Genomic DNA, 16295 nt, shown 5'->3' with positions numbered 1-16295 from the left:
ATTAATGTCACCTGCTTTAATAACAAATGCATTGACTTGACATGTTCTTATAGTTCAGTACACTAACTCCTCACTTAACGTCATCACAGTTAACATTGTTTTGTTGTTACATTGCTGATCAATTAGAGAACATGCTCATTTAAAGTTGAGCAATGCTCCCTTATAACGTTTGGCAGCCGCCTGCTTCATCCACTGCTTGCAGGAAGAGCAGCCCATTGGAGCTAGCTGGTGGGGGCTAGGAACCAGGGTGGGCGGGCAGTCCCCTTATCAGCTCCCTTAAGTTCCCTGTGTGGCAGCTGCCCAGCAGGCTGTCAATTGTCAGGCAGTTTAGCTATCCCTCCCCCTTGAGAGGAGGGATAGCTCAGAGGTTTGAGTATTGGCCTGCTAAACCCAGGGTTGTGAGTTCAGTCCTTGAGGGAGGGATTTGGAGCAAAAATCTGTCTGGGGATTGGTCCTGCTTTGAGCAGGGGGTGGGACTAGATGACCTCTTGAGGTCCCTTCCAACCCTGATAGTCTAGTGCCATGTGCTTCTCCTGCCCTCTGCCTTGGAGCTGCTCCCAGGAGTCTCCTGCTCGCTATGCGGGGGAGGGGGGGTGCTAATGTCTGGGTGTCCCTCTCCCCTGCTCCTGTATCTCTTCTCCACAGAGCCGGGTGGGGACACAACAGGGCTCAGGAAAGAGGCAGCTGCTGTCTCAAATTGCTGATATACTTAAAATGGCAGTGTACTTAGAGTGGGGTCCGCATACTTAAAGGGGCAATGTGTGTGTGTGTCTCTCTCACACACACACATATCATGTGTGTGTCTGTGTCTCCCCCCTCCATTTGTGCTGCCTTGTAGAGTGCGAGGCTACATTAACAACAATGTGTTAACCCTTGAGGGCTCAGTCGAGTGCTAGTTCATCATTTAGTGGTAAGGCATTCCCTGGGAAATATTCCAACCTATGACTCCACCACCTCAACCAAACTTCACAATCATCATAGCTGTGTACAGTATTAAATTGTTTGTTTAAAACTTATACTGTGTGTGTGTGTGTGTGTGTGTAAATGTACAGTCTTTTGTCTGGTGAAAAAATTTCCCTGGAACCTAACCCTCCTCATTTACATTAATTCTTATGGGGAAATTGGATTCGCTTAACATCGTTTCGCTTAAGTGAGGAGTTACTGTGTGTCTATAAGCCCTGTATGTGTCTATAAGCCCTAAATGTTTTGGGACTTGCCTATTTGATACCTCTCTCCCCATACTTTACTGGCACATCTGCAGTTAATGAAGGGTCCCTCAAGCTGGAACCCCGTTGGTGTAAAAGAGAGGGGGCTTCTGGCAAGCAGTTTTCCGTGAAGGGCCCTCAGTTTAGGAAGAGGCCCAAATCTGTTTACTTTCAGGGCACCCTGCAAACTCTTTTCTTTACTTAAGGCTTTTCTACACATACAGAGCTGCAGCAGAGCTCCTGTAGTGCTTACTGAAGATGCTACCTGTGCCACGGGGAAGGTACTCCACCTCCCTGAGAGAGGCGGTAGCTGTGTTGACAGGAGAAGCCCTCTCATCAACATAGCACTGTCTACTCCAGGGGCTAGGGAGTTAGCACTGCGTTGCTCAGTGGTGTGGATTTTCTACACTCTTGAGTCACTAAGTTATAGTGACATAAAATCCACACCCCTGAGCAACATAGTTATCATAATCATAGAATCTCAGGGTTGGAAGGGACCTCAGGAGGTATCTAGTCCAACCCCCTGTAGTGTAGACCAAGCCTTAGCCTTTTGGGAAGTGTAAGGCTCCCTCACTCACCTCGGGGGGGAGGGAGGTCCCTGGAGGGCTGCGATAGCCTGTCTCTGGTTCCCTGAGTGCCGGGCCGGCTGGGGCTCCGGCAGCCAGCAAACGAACAGTCTTACACGTAGTCTGGGGCCCGGGCCTTCAGGACTCAGGCAGCCAGCAAGCCACCAGTCTCAAAGAGGGCTGGCTATAGCCTGGGCGGGGCTCAGGCAGACAGCAAACAAACAGTCTTGCAAGTTCCCTATTCCACCGCGTCCCAGCCCAGGGCCCTGGCAGGGGCAGCGTCAGCTGCCCTGGGGTCGGCGGGGATCCAGCCGCAACACACCGACGCTGGGGTTCTGGGCTTTGCAGCCAGCCCTACGGCAGCTGCCCCGGGCCACTTTCTGCCTCCTCTGGGGTGGGTACCTCCGGCATCCAGGCATCATCTGGCTCCTCCGGGTAAACCAGCGGAAGGCACTCCAGGCCAGTCGTCGTCCGCGTCTGGGGTGTGGACCGGGATAGTCGGGGGATCTGCCTTGAGCTGCCGCCAAACCAGTGGGACATCCTTCCCCTCTGCAGGTTTCCCCCTGAATGGGCTGCGGGCCTGGTCTTTTATACTTCCGGCCCCACCCTTCTTCTTGTGAGGGAGGCGAGGAGGTTTAGGCTCCCAGGGGCGTGTAAGGCTCCTTCCCTCACCTCGGGGGAGGGAGGTGCATCCGTTTCACTACAGGAAGGATGAGGCATGATAAGGGCTGGTGTTTATGGCCGAAGCAGATAATGTTTGGGTTTGATTTTGTGTCTGGTTGGCTGTTTTCTGGTTTTAGTATGAAGGAAAGTTTCTGTCTTACGTGGTTGTACATTTGCAAAGGCACTTAGAGCCTGGAATAGTTACTTTGTAATATTGGTTATAAATTGATTAGGCTCTAAGCAGATTTTGTTATATCACACCAGCATCAAGCCAGAGCGAGCATGTTTTAAATGAAAATGGGGAGTGAATTATCAGTAGTCATGGAACTGAAGTGACCGATGGCATGGATTTCAACAAGGCATAGCTCAAGCAAGTGCTGTATACATTTCCACACAGTTGTCTGCCAATACACTGTAATACGGCTCTGCTAACCTTGTCGGTGTGATGAATTAACTTGTGCAATTATGTGGCTTTTGTGCACAAATGGGAACTAGGATGAGACTGTTAGACTCATTTATATATGTCCTGAAATTAGATTTGAATGCATGTCTTCATACATGAAAGGCTAGTAGGTTGGTACACAAACCCTCTATACCACAGAACTCTTCAATGCTTTGTCATGGCTTATGAAGCATATAAGTGCCTGAGATCATTATCCTGTGACAATATTTGATTCCACTGGCATTATCATACAATCATAGAATATCAGGGTTGGAAGGGACCTCAGGAGGTATCTAGTCCAACCCCCTGCTCAGAGCAGGACCAATTCCCAACTAAATCATCCCAGCCAGGGTTTTGTCAAGCCTGACATTAAAAACCTCTAAGGAAGGAGATTCCACCACCTCCCTAGGTAACCCATTCCAGTGCTTCACCACCTTTCTAGTGAAAAAGTGTTTTTCCTAATATCCAACCTAAACCTCCCCGACTGCAATTTGAGACCATTTCTCCTTGTTCTGTCATCTGGTACCACTGAGAACAGTCTAGATCCATCCTCTTTGGAACCCCCTTTCAGGTAGCTGAAAGCAGATATCAAATCCCCCCTCATTCTTCTCTTCTGCAGACTAAATCATCCCAGTTCCCTCAGCCTTTCCTCATAAGTCATGTGCTCCAGCTCCCTAATCATTTTTGTTGCCCTCTGCTGGACTCTTTCCAATTTTTCCACATCCTTCTTGTAGCGTGGAGCCCAAAACTGGATACTGTACTCCAGATGAGGCTTCACCAATGCCAAATAGAGGGGAATGTTCACATCCCTTGATCTGCTGGCAGTGCTCCTACTTATACAGCCCAAAATGCCGTTAGCCTTCTTGGCAACAAGGGCACACTGTTGACTCATATCCAGCTTCTTGTCCACTGTAACTCCTAGGTCCTTTTCTGCAGAACTGCTTCCTAGCCATTCAGACCCTAGTCTGTAACAGTGACTAACTGTCCTAACTGCAGGACTCTGCACTTGTCCTTGTTGATTTCTTTTGGCCCAATCCTCCAATTTGTCTGGGTCCCGCTGTATCCTATCTCTACCCTCCAGCATGTCTACCACTCCTCCCAGTTTAGTGTCATCTGCAAACTTGCTGAGGGTCCAGTCCATGCCACCCTCCAGATCATTAATGAAGATACTGAACAAAACCGGCCCCAGGACTGACCCTTGGGGCACTCTGCTTGATACTGGCTGCCAACTAGACATGGAACCATTGATCATTACCTGTTGAGCTCGATGATCTAGCCAGCTTTCTATCTGCCTTACAGTCCATTCATCCAGCCCATACTTCTTTAACTTGCTGGCAAGAATACTGTGGGAGACCATATCAAAAGCTTTGCTAAAGTCAAGGAATAGCACACCCACTGCTTTCCCCTCATCCACAGAGCCTGTTATCTCATCATCGAATGCAATTAGGATAGTCAGGCATGACTTGCCCTTATGAATCCATGCTAACTGTTCCTGATCACTTTCCTCTCCTCTAAGTGCTTCAGAATTGATTCCTTGAGGACCTGTTCCATGATTTTTCCAGGAACTGAAGTGAGGCTGACTGGCCTGTAGTTCACCGGATCCTCCTCCTTCCCTTTTTCCCTAGTCTTCAGTGGCAATTCGGCGTAGAGCTCTTCAGTCGCGGATGGTGTTCGGCGCTATTTCAGCGGCAGATAATAAACCTTGCCGCCAAAGACAGAAACACCCACCGCTGAAATACTACCGAAGACCGTCCGCGACGAATTGCCACCGAAGACCAGGAAACAAAATATTGGGACAAATGGCGTCCTGACCGTACTCTGGTTGGGACGCGGGACAAACTCCTTAAAATCAGGACAGTCCTGATTTTATCAGGACGTCTGGTCATCCTAACTACATTAGCCTTTTTCCAGTCATCCGGGACCTCCCCCAATCGCTGTGAGTTTTCAGAGATAATGGCCAATGGCTCTGCAGTCACATCCGCCAACTCCTTTAGCATCTTTGGATGCAGTGCATCTGGCCCCATGGACTTGTGCTCGTCCAGTTTTTCTAAATAGTCCCGAACCACTTCTTTCTCCACAGAGCGCTGTTCACCTCCTCCCCATACCATGCTGCCCAGTGCAGCAGTCTGGGAGCTGACCTTGTTCGTGAAGACAGAGGCAAAAAAAGCATTGAGTACATTAGCTTTTTCCACATCCTCTGTCACTAGGTTGCCTCCCTCATTCAGTAAGGGGCCCACACTTTCCTTGACTTTCTTCTTGTTGCTAACATACTGAACTCTTCTTGTTACTCTTAACATCTCTTACTAGCTGCAACTCCAAGTGTGATTTGGCCTTCCTGATTTCACCCCTGCATGCCTGAGCAATAGTTTTATACTCCTCCCTGGTCATTTGTCCAATCTTCCACTTCTTGTAAGCTTCTTTTTTGCATTTAAGATCAACAAGGATTTCACTGTTAAGCCAAGCTGGTCTCCTGCCATATTTACTATTCTTTCTACACATCGGGATGATTTGTTCCTGCAACCTCAATAAGGATTCTTTAAAATACAGCCAGCTCTCCTGGACTCCTTTCCCCCTCATGTTATTCTCCCAGGGAATCTTGCCCATCAGTTCCCTGAGGGAGTCAAAGTCTACTTTTCTGAAGTCCAGGGTTCATATTCTGCTGCTCTCCTTTCTTCCTTGTGTCAGGATCCTGAACTCAATCATCTCATGGTCACTGCCTCCCAGGTTCCCATCCACTTTTGCTTCCCCTACTAATTATAGACTCATAGACCTTAAGGTCAGAAGGGACCATTATGATCATCCATTCTTCCCTGTTTGTGAGCAGCAGGTCAAGAAGAGCTCTGCCCCTAGTTGTTTCCTCCAGTACTTGGACCAGGAAATTGTCCCCTACATTTTCCAAAAACTTCCTGGATTGTCTGTGCACCCACTGTATTGCTCTCCCAGCAGATATCAGGGTGTTTAAAGTCTCCCATGAGAACCAGGGCCTGCAATCTAGTAACTTCTGCTAGTTGCCGGAAGAAAGCCTTGTCCACCTCATTCCCCTGGTCTGGTGGTCTATAGCAGACTCCCACCACGACATCACCCTTGTTGCTCACACTTCTAAACTTAATCCAGAGACTCTCAGGTTTTTCTGCAGTTTCATACCGGAGCTCTGAGCAGTCATACTGCTCTCTTACATACAATGCAATTCCTCAACCATTACTGCCCTGCCTGTCCTTCCTGAACAGTTTATATCCATCCATGACAGTACTCCAGTCATGTCATTATCACTTAATGAAAGCCAAACTAAACTTTCCATTGGTCCATTAGTGACCATTAGTATATTGTGATTTTTTTTATCAGCAACAAGCATTTATGCCGTCAAAGTGAAGTGTTTAACATTCCTATTATAAGTGCCTATACTCAGGGGTTTTCTAAATCTGCCAAAAATGTGTTTTAGGCTGAAACTTGGCATGCAGGGCATCAGCCCACAAGCATATTTTTTCATGTAATCAGTTTAGCCAGTTGAATAACTCAGATTATTTTGGTTCAACATTGTGGATTAATCACTTTGTCAAATAGAGATTGGCTTTTGAAGTATCCAAAATTTTATGTAAAAGTTGTGTACAGCACAGAAAAAGTGTCAAATATGTTTTGTTAACAAGTGTTAAAGGACTGTTCGTTGACAAAACATGTAACTTAATATTGAGTAATCAGGCATTACTATCAAGTACACTCAGAGATATGAGAGTTAGTGCACCATTCAGTACATTTAGTATTTAAACAAGAGTCCAAAGATTACTCTGGTGAGGCGTGTGTATTATACCCTTTCGCCAATACAAATGATATTTTTCTACTGTACCATCAGCATTGTTCATGTGTGGTTTTGGATGGGATAAACTGTCCCATGCTGTGTACTCTGTGGGAGGTGGTGAGTGCCATCTTTCAAAAGAAAAGTTTACATTCCTCCAGCAGTGAAGTTTAGAGAAAATATGAATCACATTTGTTTTGATTACTCAGCCTCAGGTGAATTGACCCTCTTTTCTATGTGCAACTCAAAAATAGCTTTGTTGTTTAAAATCAAATTCTGTTGAAACATCAATAATAGTCTAGCAGTTTTACCAAAAATATAACTTACTAGCCTGAGCTTGCATGTTTAAAATAGACAGGAAGATGCTGCTTAGTCCTAAAACATGCTTTTACTGTGACCTCCTATCTTAATAGTCTATTTTTCAAAACTTCCTATTGGACACTGGGAATCAGTTCCACAGATCTTAAGTAGTGTGCTGGGATAGAAGAGGTTCTGACTGATTGGTAGCAATCATCCTCTTTCAGGGGGATATCTCAGTGGTTTGAGCATTGGCCTGCTAAAGCCAACGGTGTGAGTTTAATCCTTGAAGGGGCCACCTAGGGATCTGGGGCAAAATCAGTACTTGGTCCTGCTAGTGAAGGCAGGGGGCTGGACTCGATGACCTTTCGGGGTCCCTTTCAGTTCTATGAGATAGGTATATCTCCGTATGTTATTTTATTTATGTGATGATGGCTGACAGAGGGAAGAGAGTCTTCTGTTTGTCCCTTTAATCTGCATTGCACAGATTCCAAGCTGGGGTCTAGACCAATTTATTGTCTGAGAGGAATTCATAAAAGTAGCAGGGTGAACTGTTGACTGATTGTATTGTCACCCACAGCTATTACTTGAGTACTGGAGCATGTATTGTGAGCAGTGAGTATTAAATGGGATACAATAAGGAATGTTTTTGTCCTAGTTGTTGAATGTTGGACCAAGAAGATCACAGCCAAGCCAGAGGAGGGAGCCCAGGAAGATCATCACTGTATGTGTAAAAGAAGATGTACACCTGAAGAAAGCAGAAAATGCCTGGAAGCCAAGCCTGAAAAGAGACAGCCAGGCTGAGGACCCAGAAAATATAAAAACCCAGGTGAGAACAGTCTCGATACACTTTGTGAATGCCAGTGAATTTCTGGGGTGGTCTTATACATGACTTTAAAATACATACCAGTTCATTATTCAGATCACCTCCTATAATCTTGCTGTGTTTGTGCTCTGCACTTACTGTTTTTACTGACATATTTAGGAACTGTTCCGCAAGGTACGAAGTATCTTAAACAAATTGACGCCACAGATGTTCAATCAGCTAATGAAGCAAGTAACAGACCTGACTGTAGACACAGAAGAGAGGCTGAAAGGAGTCATTGACCTGGTCTTTGAGAAAGCTATCGATGAGCCCAGCTTCTCTGTGGCTTATGCAAATATGTGTAGATGTCTCGTAACGGTAAGAGTGGCAAAAGTCAAACAGAAGTTTCCTGTGGGTAAGTTCTCCCCTTGCTGCACATCATTCCCATGGACTAAAATGGGAATTATGTAAACACATCCAGGGCAGAATTATACCCTTTAGTATTTGTTATTGAACTTCTTAGTGTATCTGAGAAAATCTTACATTACAAAATTGTGTTTACATGTATACATTGGACACACATGCACCCAGAAAACCCAGAGTGAAATTGACTAGGAGTGATGCTAAAATGATGTCCAGATTTGTAGTTACAGGGCGCTGAGCACCTTTGAAAATTTTGTGATTAAATTGCAGTTCAGCCCTAAAAGTAGCTCCATAAAAACAGGATTCCAGATTCAAGTTGTGTCACTGATTTCCAGAGCAAATGTGTTCAGTTTGCGAGTAGAAAGCTGAGGCAATTCCTAAATTCCAGCCCCACAAACTGACCCTGGGCTCTGACAATCAATCCACTCTTTTTGTCTTGAGTCTCATTATCACTGATGGTTTTGTATTCCCAACTGTGTTCTCAATTACACTTATAGTGGCTTTTTGCAGTGTTTATGATGTATTATGTAAAAGCATATTTACACAAACTTTTTAAAGCTGGTTATTTATTTGATAGAGAGAAGGCTTTGATGTGTATTATGTAAATCTGTATCAAGGCACATTTTAAACTAATAAATAGGTATCCTGACTCATTACTGCTGTGACTCTCATGAAAACAGATACACAAGTCATCAATGTGATACTTCATAACCGCTCATAACCATTGCAGAATGGTGCAAATGCCATCTTGAAATGGACATGCAGATTAAAGAACTGATCTATGATAGAATATAATGCCTTTTTGGAATTGACGTCATCAAATCCAGAGTTCGTTTCAGGCCACAGGCTTGTGCCCTGGCCACACAATTCCAATTCTATATAAAATTTGAGTGATTTTTATCCTAATGGTGCACCATGATAAACAATACAGTCAAGGATTGCTGGCCATGCTATTGGCAGTAAAAGTGAGATTTTCCTTATGTTAGGCATCAGTCACACTACTAGTGTCTGTCATTAGACCTTTTACAGCATCTAGCACAATAGGTACTTTAAAAGTGCAGAAAGGAAAAATGGAGATTGAGGGTGGAGAAAAGAGGGGTAGAAGTAGAGAAGAGGAGGGAAAACAGAGAAGGAGAAGTAATGATGGAGAAAACTAATCCTACCAGAAATAGCACCTCTTGTCACTCACAGACAAGAAACACTGCCCCCAGAAAAGCCATTTCAGGTATCAGAAAGTTTCAGGCAAGATAGAGGAGGGTTGAATCACCAAACTTAAGGTAAGAAACATTTACCCATGAAATTTGGGGAATGACCCTTTTTTTTTTCCAAGTGTTGATCCCCGTTTTTGTCATTGGTGGAGCACTGCCCCAGAGTGGCACATTTCCGAAATGAACCCTGAAAATCATGGACCTGATAAGATTTAGCTACAGTATGCGTACTGTTACATAGGCGATACATAACGAGTGCTCTCTGAATGTTTATTAACAATAATATATATTGTTGTGGCATAGCTCTGGAATCTGAAATGCATAATAAAAATCTGTATTTTAAAATGTTCTTATTTAAAAAAATCATGGATTCTTTGTAGGGAAACCATAATCTACTTTTAGGCCAAGATGTTGTCAGACAAGGTTTAGTATGGAGAAAAATTTCATATCTGAATTCTGAAACTCATAAAAATATGGTTGTCTAATGAAAACATTGGCAAGATGCTTAACTGTAGTAGCCTTGCAATTACAAGGCTCTTCTATTACTCTTCTATTGCTCTTCTATTACTGTCTATAAAATATTTAATAAAATGTAACTGATAGTGATTAGATCAGATCCTTTGTATGGCAAGGTTTAACCGGGCTTTTCCCTGTGTTTTTCTTCTATTGGATACAGCTGAAAGTACCTATGGCAGACAAGCCTGGGAGCACAGTAAATTTCCGCAAGTTGCTACTGAATCGTTGCCAGAAGGAATTTGAAAAAGACAAAGCTGATGATGATGTCTTTGAGAAGAAGCAAAAAGAGCTTGAAGCTGCTATCACTGTGAGTTTCTTCATAAAATCTCAGTGATCTTTGATAGTCCAATCATAGACTCGTAGAAGATTAGAGTTGGAAAAGACCTGAGGAAGTCATCTAGTCCAACCCCCTGCTCAAAGCAGGACCAATCCCAGCCAAGGCAATCTTGAAGGACTGCTATGGATGCTTTGGAAAATTTTGATTTCTTGTGTTGCTGTGGTTGGGTTTAATAAAAAAGCTGTTTGCATTAACTGAAGCCCTTATGATTATATGTTTCTTAGTTTTTGGAGTAAGAAAGTGGGGATGTGAACAGCAGTAACTCTAGCTTTTCAGAAGCGTGTGCTACAGTGTGGTTTCCATGTGCATGCTTTCCAGAATTCCCCTTTCTGTTCTACAGCCAGAGGAGAAGACACGGCTCCACGAGGAGCTGGAAGAGGCCAAGGACAAGGCTCGACGGAGATCCATCGGAAACATCAAATTCATTGGTGAACTCTTCAAACTGAAAATGCTGACCGAGGCCATCATGCATGACTGTGTGGTGAAGCTGCTTAAGAACCACGATGAAGAGTCCCTGGAGTGCCTTTGCCGCCTGCTCACCACCATCGGCAAGGACTTGGACTTTGAGAAAGCAAAGGTAAAGAAGAGACTGAGTGACAGTGGCTGAACAGGGATGCAAAAGTGGGGGCTCGGTGCTTTCAGTTGCCGTTGTTTTCTCTAGGAATTTCTGTCATGTTCTATTAAATCAGATGCTGAGAATGTTTCATCCCCACCCTGTCTCATTGCCTTCCCACCCCTTTCCAATATATTATGTACTGTTGGCTACATTAAGCACCAGCTGAAATATTTTAATTCCTTTTGCTGTTTAGCTGTTTCCAAGTAATTCACCCAGCTACACAACCTAAAAAGTATTTGACATACATAATATCTTCCTTTTACACATGGAATCTTAATCTGTCAACCGCAGTCCCCAAAGCCTTAAAATGTATTCCAGTTTCTTTGCTCTTTGGGGATTGTGTTACATATGGAAAAACATCATCAAATGAATTGTTCATGGTAACATCTGCAAGGCACGTTGACTGATCTAAACTTCCTTATTATCAAAGCAATCACAGGCTTAGACAAGTCTTCTGATTGTATTGTTTTCTCTGAAAATTCACCTTGTGTTATGTTTACCTTGTGTGTTGTGATCACACACCTTGTGTGTTGTGATCACAAGCTGTATTGTGATGAGGCAGATGTTTCACACTGCACTGCTGCATTTTCCTTCCCCTATTTTTCCAGTAGGTGTAAGTGTAATGTACTGCATTAGACATAAGATTAACTCAATCCTATTGGTATTAGCCATCTGCTTCTATTTCACACAAGCCAGGCAAGGGATGAAGACATATTCAGATTTGCCTGCCAGAACTCAATCAGACACAACTCTGGAAACTGAGCTAATTGTTTTCAGCTGCTCTTAGAAGGGAGTTTCCTTGCAGTTTGGTGGATTCCAGGGATCACAATGGAAACCAACCCTAATCCTTACAATGATCCCTCGGTGGGTTGCTGTTTGTTTAGGGGACTGTGTGCTGAGCTAGCAACCTGCTAGGCAAGGCTGAGAGCTTCTTAACGAGGCTTTGAGCTCTAAGCCTGTTATCACCCATCAAACCTTAACCAGGGTCAGGACTACTCAGGAAGACCCGGTCTTTAAAAAGTCTGCTCCTAAGTGACCAAAGGAACTAGTGAACAGGAGCAGATAACGAGAGTTTTGAGAGGGAGTTGAGAGGGAGGAGTGTGATGGGGGCTAGATTCACTTAACATTCTTTAAAGTTAAAGCCAAAAATACCCCAATAAAAAACAAAAGAACAACAAAGAAACGAGCTTCAAGAGGAGGTTTGTGAAACAGAAATTAAAAGGTACAACAGTGGGGCCACTAGACGATCGAGATGCGGAAAGAAATAAAGCCATTGAAGAGAAACTAAATTAATTCTTCCTCAGCCGTGAATTCATCCTCAGCCGTGAAGTCCGATGCAATGAATTCATTTAATTTCTCCGCAATGGCTTTATCGCCTTTGAGTGCTCCATTAGCATCTCTCATCCAGGGGGCCCACTGGTTCTTTAGCAGGCTTCCTGCTTGTGATGTACTTTAAAAAAAATTGCTATTACTTTTTGAGTCTTGGCTAGCTGTTCTTCAAATTCTTTTTTGGCCTTCCTAATGATATTTTTACACTTCATTTGCCAGAGTTTATGTTCCTTTCTATTTTCCTCACTTTTTAAAGGATGCCTTTTTGCCTCTCACTGCTTCTTTTACTTTGTTGTTTAGCCACAGTGGCACTTTTTTGGTTCACTTACTATGTTTTTTAATTTGGGGTATACATTTAAGTTGAGCCTCTATTATGGTGTCTTTAAAAAGTTTCTATGCAGCTTTCAGGGATTTCACTTATGGCGCTGTACCTTTCAATTTCTGTTTCACTAACCTCATTTTAGTGTAGTCCCCCTTTCTGAAATTAAATGCTACTGTGTTGGGCTGCTGTGGTGTTTTCCCAGCCACAGGGATGTTAAATGTAATTATATTACCAAGCAGTCTAGCCTCTTGGACCAGATCCTGTGCTCCACTTAGGTCTAAATCAAGAATTGCCTCTTCTCTTGTGGGTTCCAGGATTAGCTACTCCAAGAAGCAGTCATTTAAGGTGTCAAGAAACTTTATCTCTGCATCCTGTCCTGAAGTGACATGTACCCAGTCAATATGGGGATAGTTGAAATCTCCCATTATTATTACTGAGTTTTTAATTTTAATAGCCTCTCTAAACTCCCCGAGCATTTCATAGTCACTATCACCATCTTGGTCAGGTGGTCGGTAATATATTCCTACTGCTATATTCTTATTAGAAGAAGAAAGTACAATTACTCACCGTACAGTAACTGTGGCTCTTTGAGATGATGTAGTCAGTGTGGATCCCATGACTCACGCTTCATCCCCGCTTTTCAGAGTCCTCAGCTAAATGGGCTTTGAATTGCAAAGGAACTGAGGGAGGGCCATGACCCTGCTATGGGATTACAAGGAGGCATAGGAAATATGTGCAGCCCTGGCAGACAGCTATTAAAAGAAATCTGGTCTCATGCACATGGAATCCACATTGACTACAACATCTTGAACAACCTCAATTACTATAGGGTAAGTAACAGTACTTTTCCTCCATTCCTCCCCATCTCAGCATCTACACACTAGCTGCATCCCCCAAGGCTTCAATACTGCACTATTGCATCGGTAAGAGTTCTGCCAGTAAGGGTATGACTAGACTGCAATTGGAGGTGTGATTATAGCACACGTAGACATACCCGAGCTAGCTTTAACCTTGCTGGCTTGGGTACCATCAGCAGTGCAGCTGCAGCAGTACAGGCTAGCCACCCAAGTACAAGTCCACCAGTGAATCATCGTAGATTATTAGGGTTGGAAGGGACCTCAAGAGGTCATCTAGTCCAACCCCCTGCTCAAAGCAGGACCAATCCCCAAATGGCCCCCTCAAGGATTGAACTCTCAACCCTGGGTTTAGCAGGCCAATGCTCAAACCACTGAGCTATCCCTCCCGAATAGATTCAATGTGTGTAAGCCTAAACTGATAGTATCTAGTTTGATAGTAAACTAGATACTATCAATTTAGGCTTAAATAGAGACTGGGAATGGCTGAGCCATTACACACATTGAATCTATTTCCCCCATGTTAAGTTTCTTGTCAAACTGTCTTAAATGGGCTATCTTGATTATCACTACAAAAGTTTTTTTCTCCTGCTGACAACAGTTCATCTTAATTAATTAGCCTCTTAGAGTTGGTTGGGCAACTCCAACTTTTCATGTTCTCTGTATGTATATATATCTCCTCACTCTATGTTCCATTCTGTGTGTCCAATGAAGTGGGCTGTAGCCCACAAAAGCTTATGCTCAAATAAATGTGTTAGTCTCTAAGGTGCCACAAGTGCTCCTGAAGCAAAAGTGTTCCAGCTCTAGCTCCAAAATGGGTGGGGGTTGTAATTTGAGAGTTTGGCAAGCCCTTGATAAATAGAAATGCCTTTCAGTGTCCTAGTGAAAATTGATTTTACTGTGGCCAAATTTATAAGCCTTTGGGGAAAAAAACACTTTTCTTGTCAGTAAATGATGGTGCTATTTTTAATGATAACATAACTGACTGAAAGGATGTTGTGCGTATGGATGTGGTAACTTATCTATGTAGTCAAAATATATTGAAAGTTTGTAATGAATTAGGCAGGGATCCGTAGAATCCCAGCCTTGTTCCCCAAACATCTTGTAAGCATTCTTTGGGTCATACACACATAAGTCCAGTACATGCATGAAAGTGTGCATGACCTGATGCACATTTTCACACAGAGCAAATCTAGATCCCTGAATCGATCATACAGTGTATTGCGGCAATGCTCAGTAGACCACTCTGGGACAAAATTGATTGCCCAGGTAAAGTTGCATTCTGATGCTCTTCTGAGAGTTGTTGATGGCATTTGTGTCGTTTTATAGCCCCGTATGGACCAGTATTTTAATCAAATGGAGAAGATTGTGAAAGAGAGAAAAACGTCCTCCAGGATTCGTTTCATGCTTCAGGATGTAATAGACCTAAGGCTGGTATGTACCCACTGAAGTAAGTAAAAGAGCACTGTCATTGGCACTACTGTAATGGAATATCCCTCAGATGAGAGTAATAATTATTGATTACAGTAGTAGGAATGATGAAAGGAAAATCTATACCCTTTTTGCTCATCTCAGATATCTGGTCATTTGAAAGGTAAGAAGCACTCCTCCTTCCCCCCTCCTCGGCCTCACTTTATTGAGGGCTAAGAGATTAGTGTTTGGTGGACAGATTAATTACTTCAGACGTTTAGGACACTTAGGTCCTGTCTACACTGCAAATACGGACATGTTTTTGTAACGAGTTTTTGATACTCTCATCAAACCCATTACAACAAACACAGCTCAGCTTTTGTAAAAGTAGGTTTTTGGGTTTTTTATAAACAACATAAACTTGTATCACTTGTTGTGTGTCTATTCTTAGCACTCTGTTTAACCATGTATGTATCTATGCATTCTGGCTTGCTGTCTCAAAGTGCTGGAACTGGAGACAGAGTGCCCAGAGGACATGAGCACATAGCTACACCAGCAGCACTCTGGGGTGCTCTGAACACACAGAGGATTGAGATGACTAGCCAGTGTGGTTACACAAGGGTGTTCAGAAGGCCTCTATGCCTCAAGAAAAAATGTATGCTCAGTTTATTACAGGAAGTTACATGTCTCAGCCTGTACTGCTAGCAAGAATGATAATATGATTAGCTACCATGATTACAATATACCCTCGCTATAATGAACCTGTTGGGATCCAAGCCTTTTGTTCATTGTACCCAGGGGTTTGTTATCATAGAATCATGGGCAGCTGTAGCTTTTTTGCCGCCCCAAGCACGGCAGGCAGGCTGCCTTCAAAGGCTTGCCTGCGGGAGGTGCCCGGTCCCGCGGATTTGGCGGCGCACCTGTGGAAGATCCGCCAGTCCCGTGGCTTCGGCATACCCGCTGCCGAATTGCCACCGAATCCGGGGGACTGCTGGACCTTCCGCAGGCAAGCTGCCGAAGGCAGCCTGACTGCCGCCCTCGCAGGGACCAGCAGGATGCCCCACGCAGCTTGGCACCCCAGGCATGCGCTTGGAGCGCTGGTGCCTGGAACCATCGCTGCATAGAATATCAGGGTTGGAAGGGACCTCAGGAGGTCATCTAATCCAACCTGCTGCTCAAAGCAGGACCAAGCCCCAGACAGATTTTTGCCCCAGATCCCTAAATGGCCCCCTCAAGGATTAAACTCACAACCTTGGGTTTAGCAGGCCAATGCTCAAACCACTGAGCTATCCCTCCCTGACATTAAAAACCTCTAAGGAAGGAGATTCCACCACCTCCCTAGGTAACCCATTCCAGTGCTTCACCACCCTTCTAGTGAAAAAGTGTTTTTCCTAATATCCAACCTAAACCTCCCCGACTGCAATTTGAGACCATTTCCCCTTGTTCTGTCATCTTGTACCACTGAGAACAGTCTAGATCCATCCTCTTTGGAACCCCCTTTCAGGTAGCTGA

The 16295-nt window shown here is 44.0% G+C and overlaps 1 protein-coding gene across 13 annotated transcripts in view; it reads left to right on the top strand.

Moving 5' to 3' along the window:
- EIF4G3 (eukaryotic translation initiation factor 4 gamma 3) overlaps window positions 1-16295 on the top strand; it is a 466091-nt gene that overhangs the window by 372189 nt on the left and 77607 nt on the right. For all 13 annotated transcript variants that reach the window (XM_039509520.1, XM_039509526.1, XM_039509519.1 and 10 more), the window contains 5 exons: window positions 7622-7792; window positions 7949-8146; window positions 10076-10222; window positions 10593-10829; window positions 14703-14807. In XM_039509520.1, the coding sequence (XP_039365454.1) occupies window positions 7622-7792; window positions 7949-8146; window positions 10076-10222; window positions 10593-10829; window positions 14703-14807 (858 nt within the window). The remainder of the gene's footprint in view (window positions 1-7621; window positions 7793-7948; window positions 8147-10075; window positions 10223-10592; window positions 10830-14702; window positions 14808-16295) is intronic.

Source organism: Mauremys reevesii, linkage group 21 (genome assembly GCF_016161935.1).
Source record: "Mauremys reevesii isolate NIE-2019 linkage group 21, ASM1616193v1, whole genome shotgun sequence".
In the NCBI taxonomy this organism is placed as follows: Eukaryota; Metazoa; Chordata; order Testudines; family Geoemydidae; genus Mauremys; species Mauremys reevesii.
The sequence above is the reverse complement of the archived record's forward strand: the minus strand, read 5'-3'. Positions and strand labels throughout refer to the sequence as shown.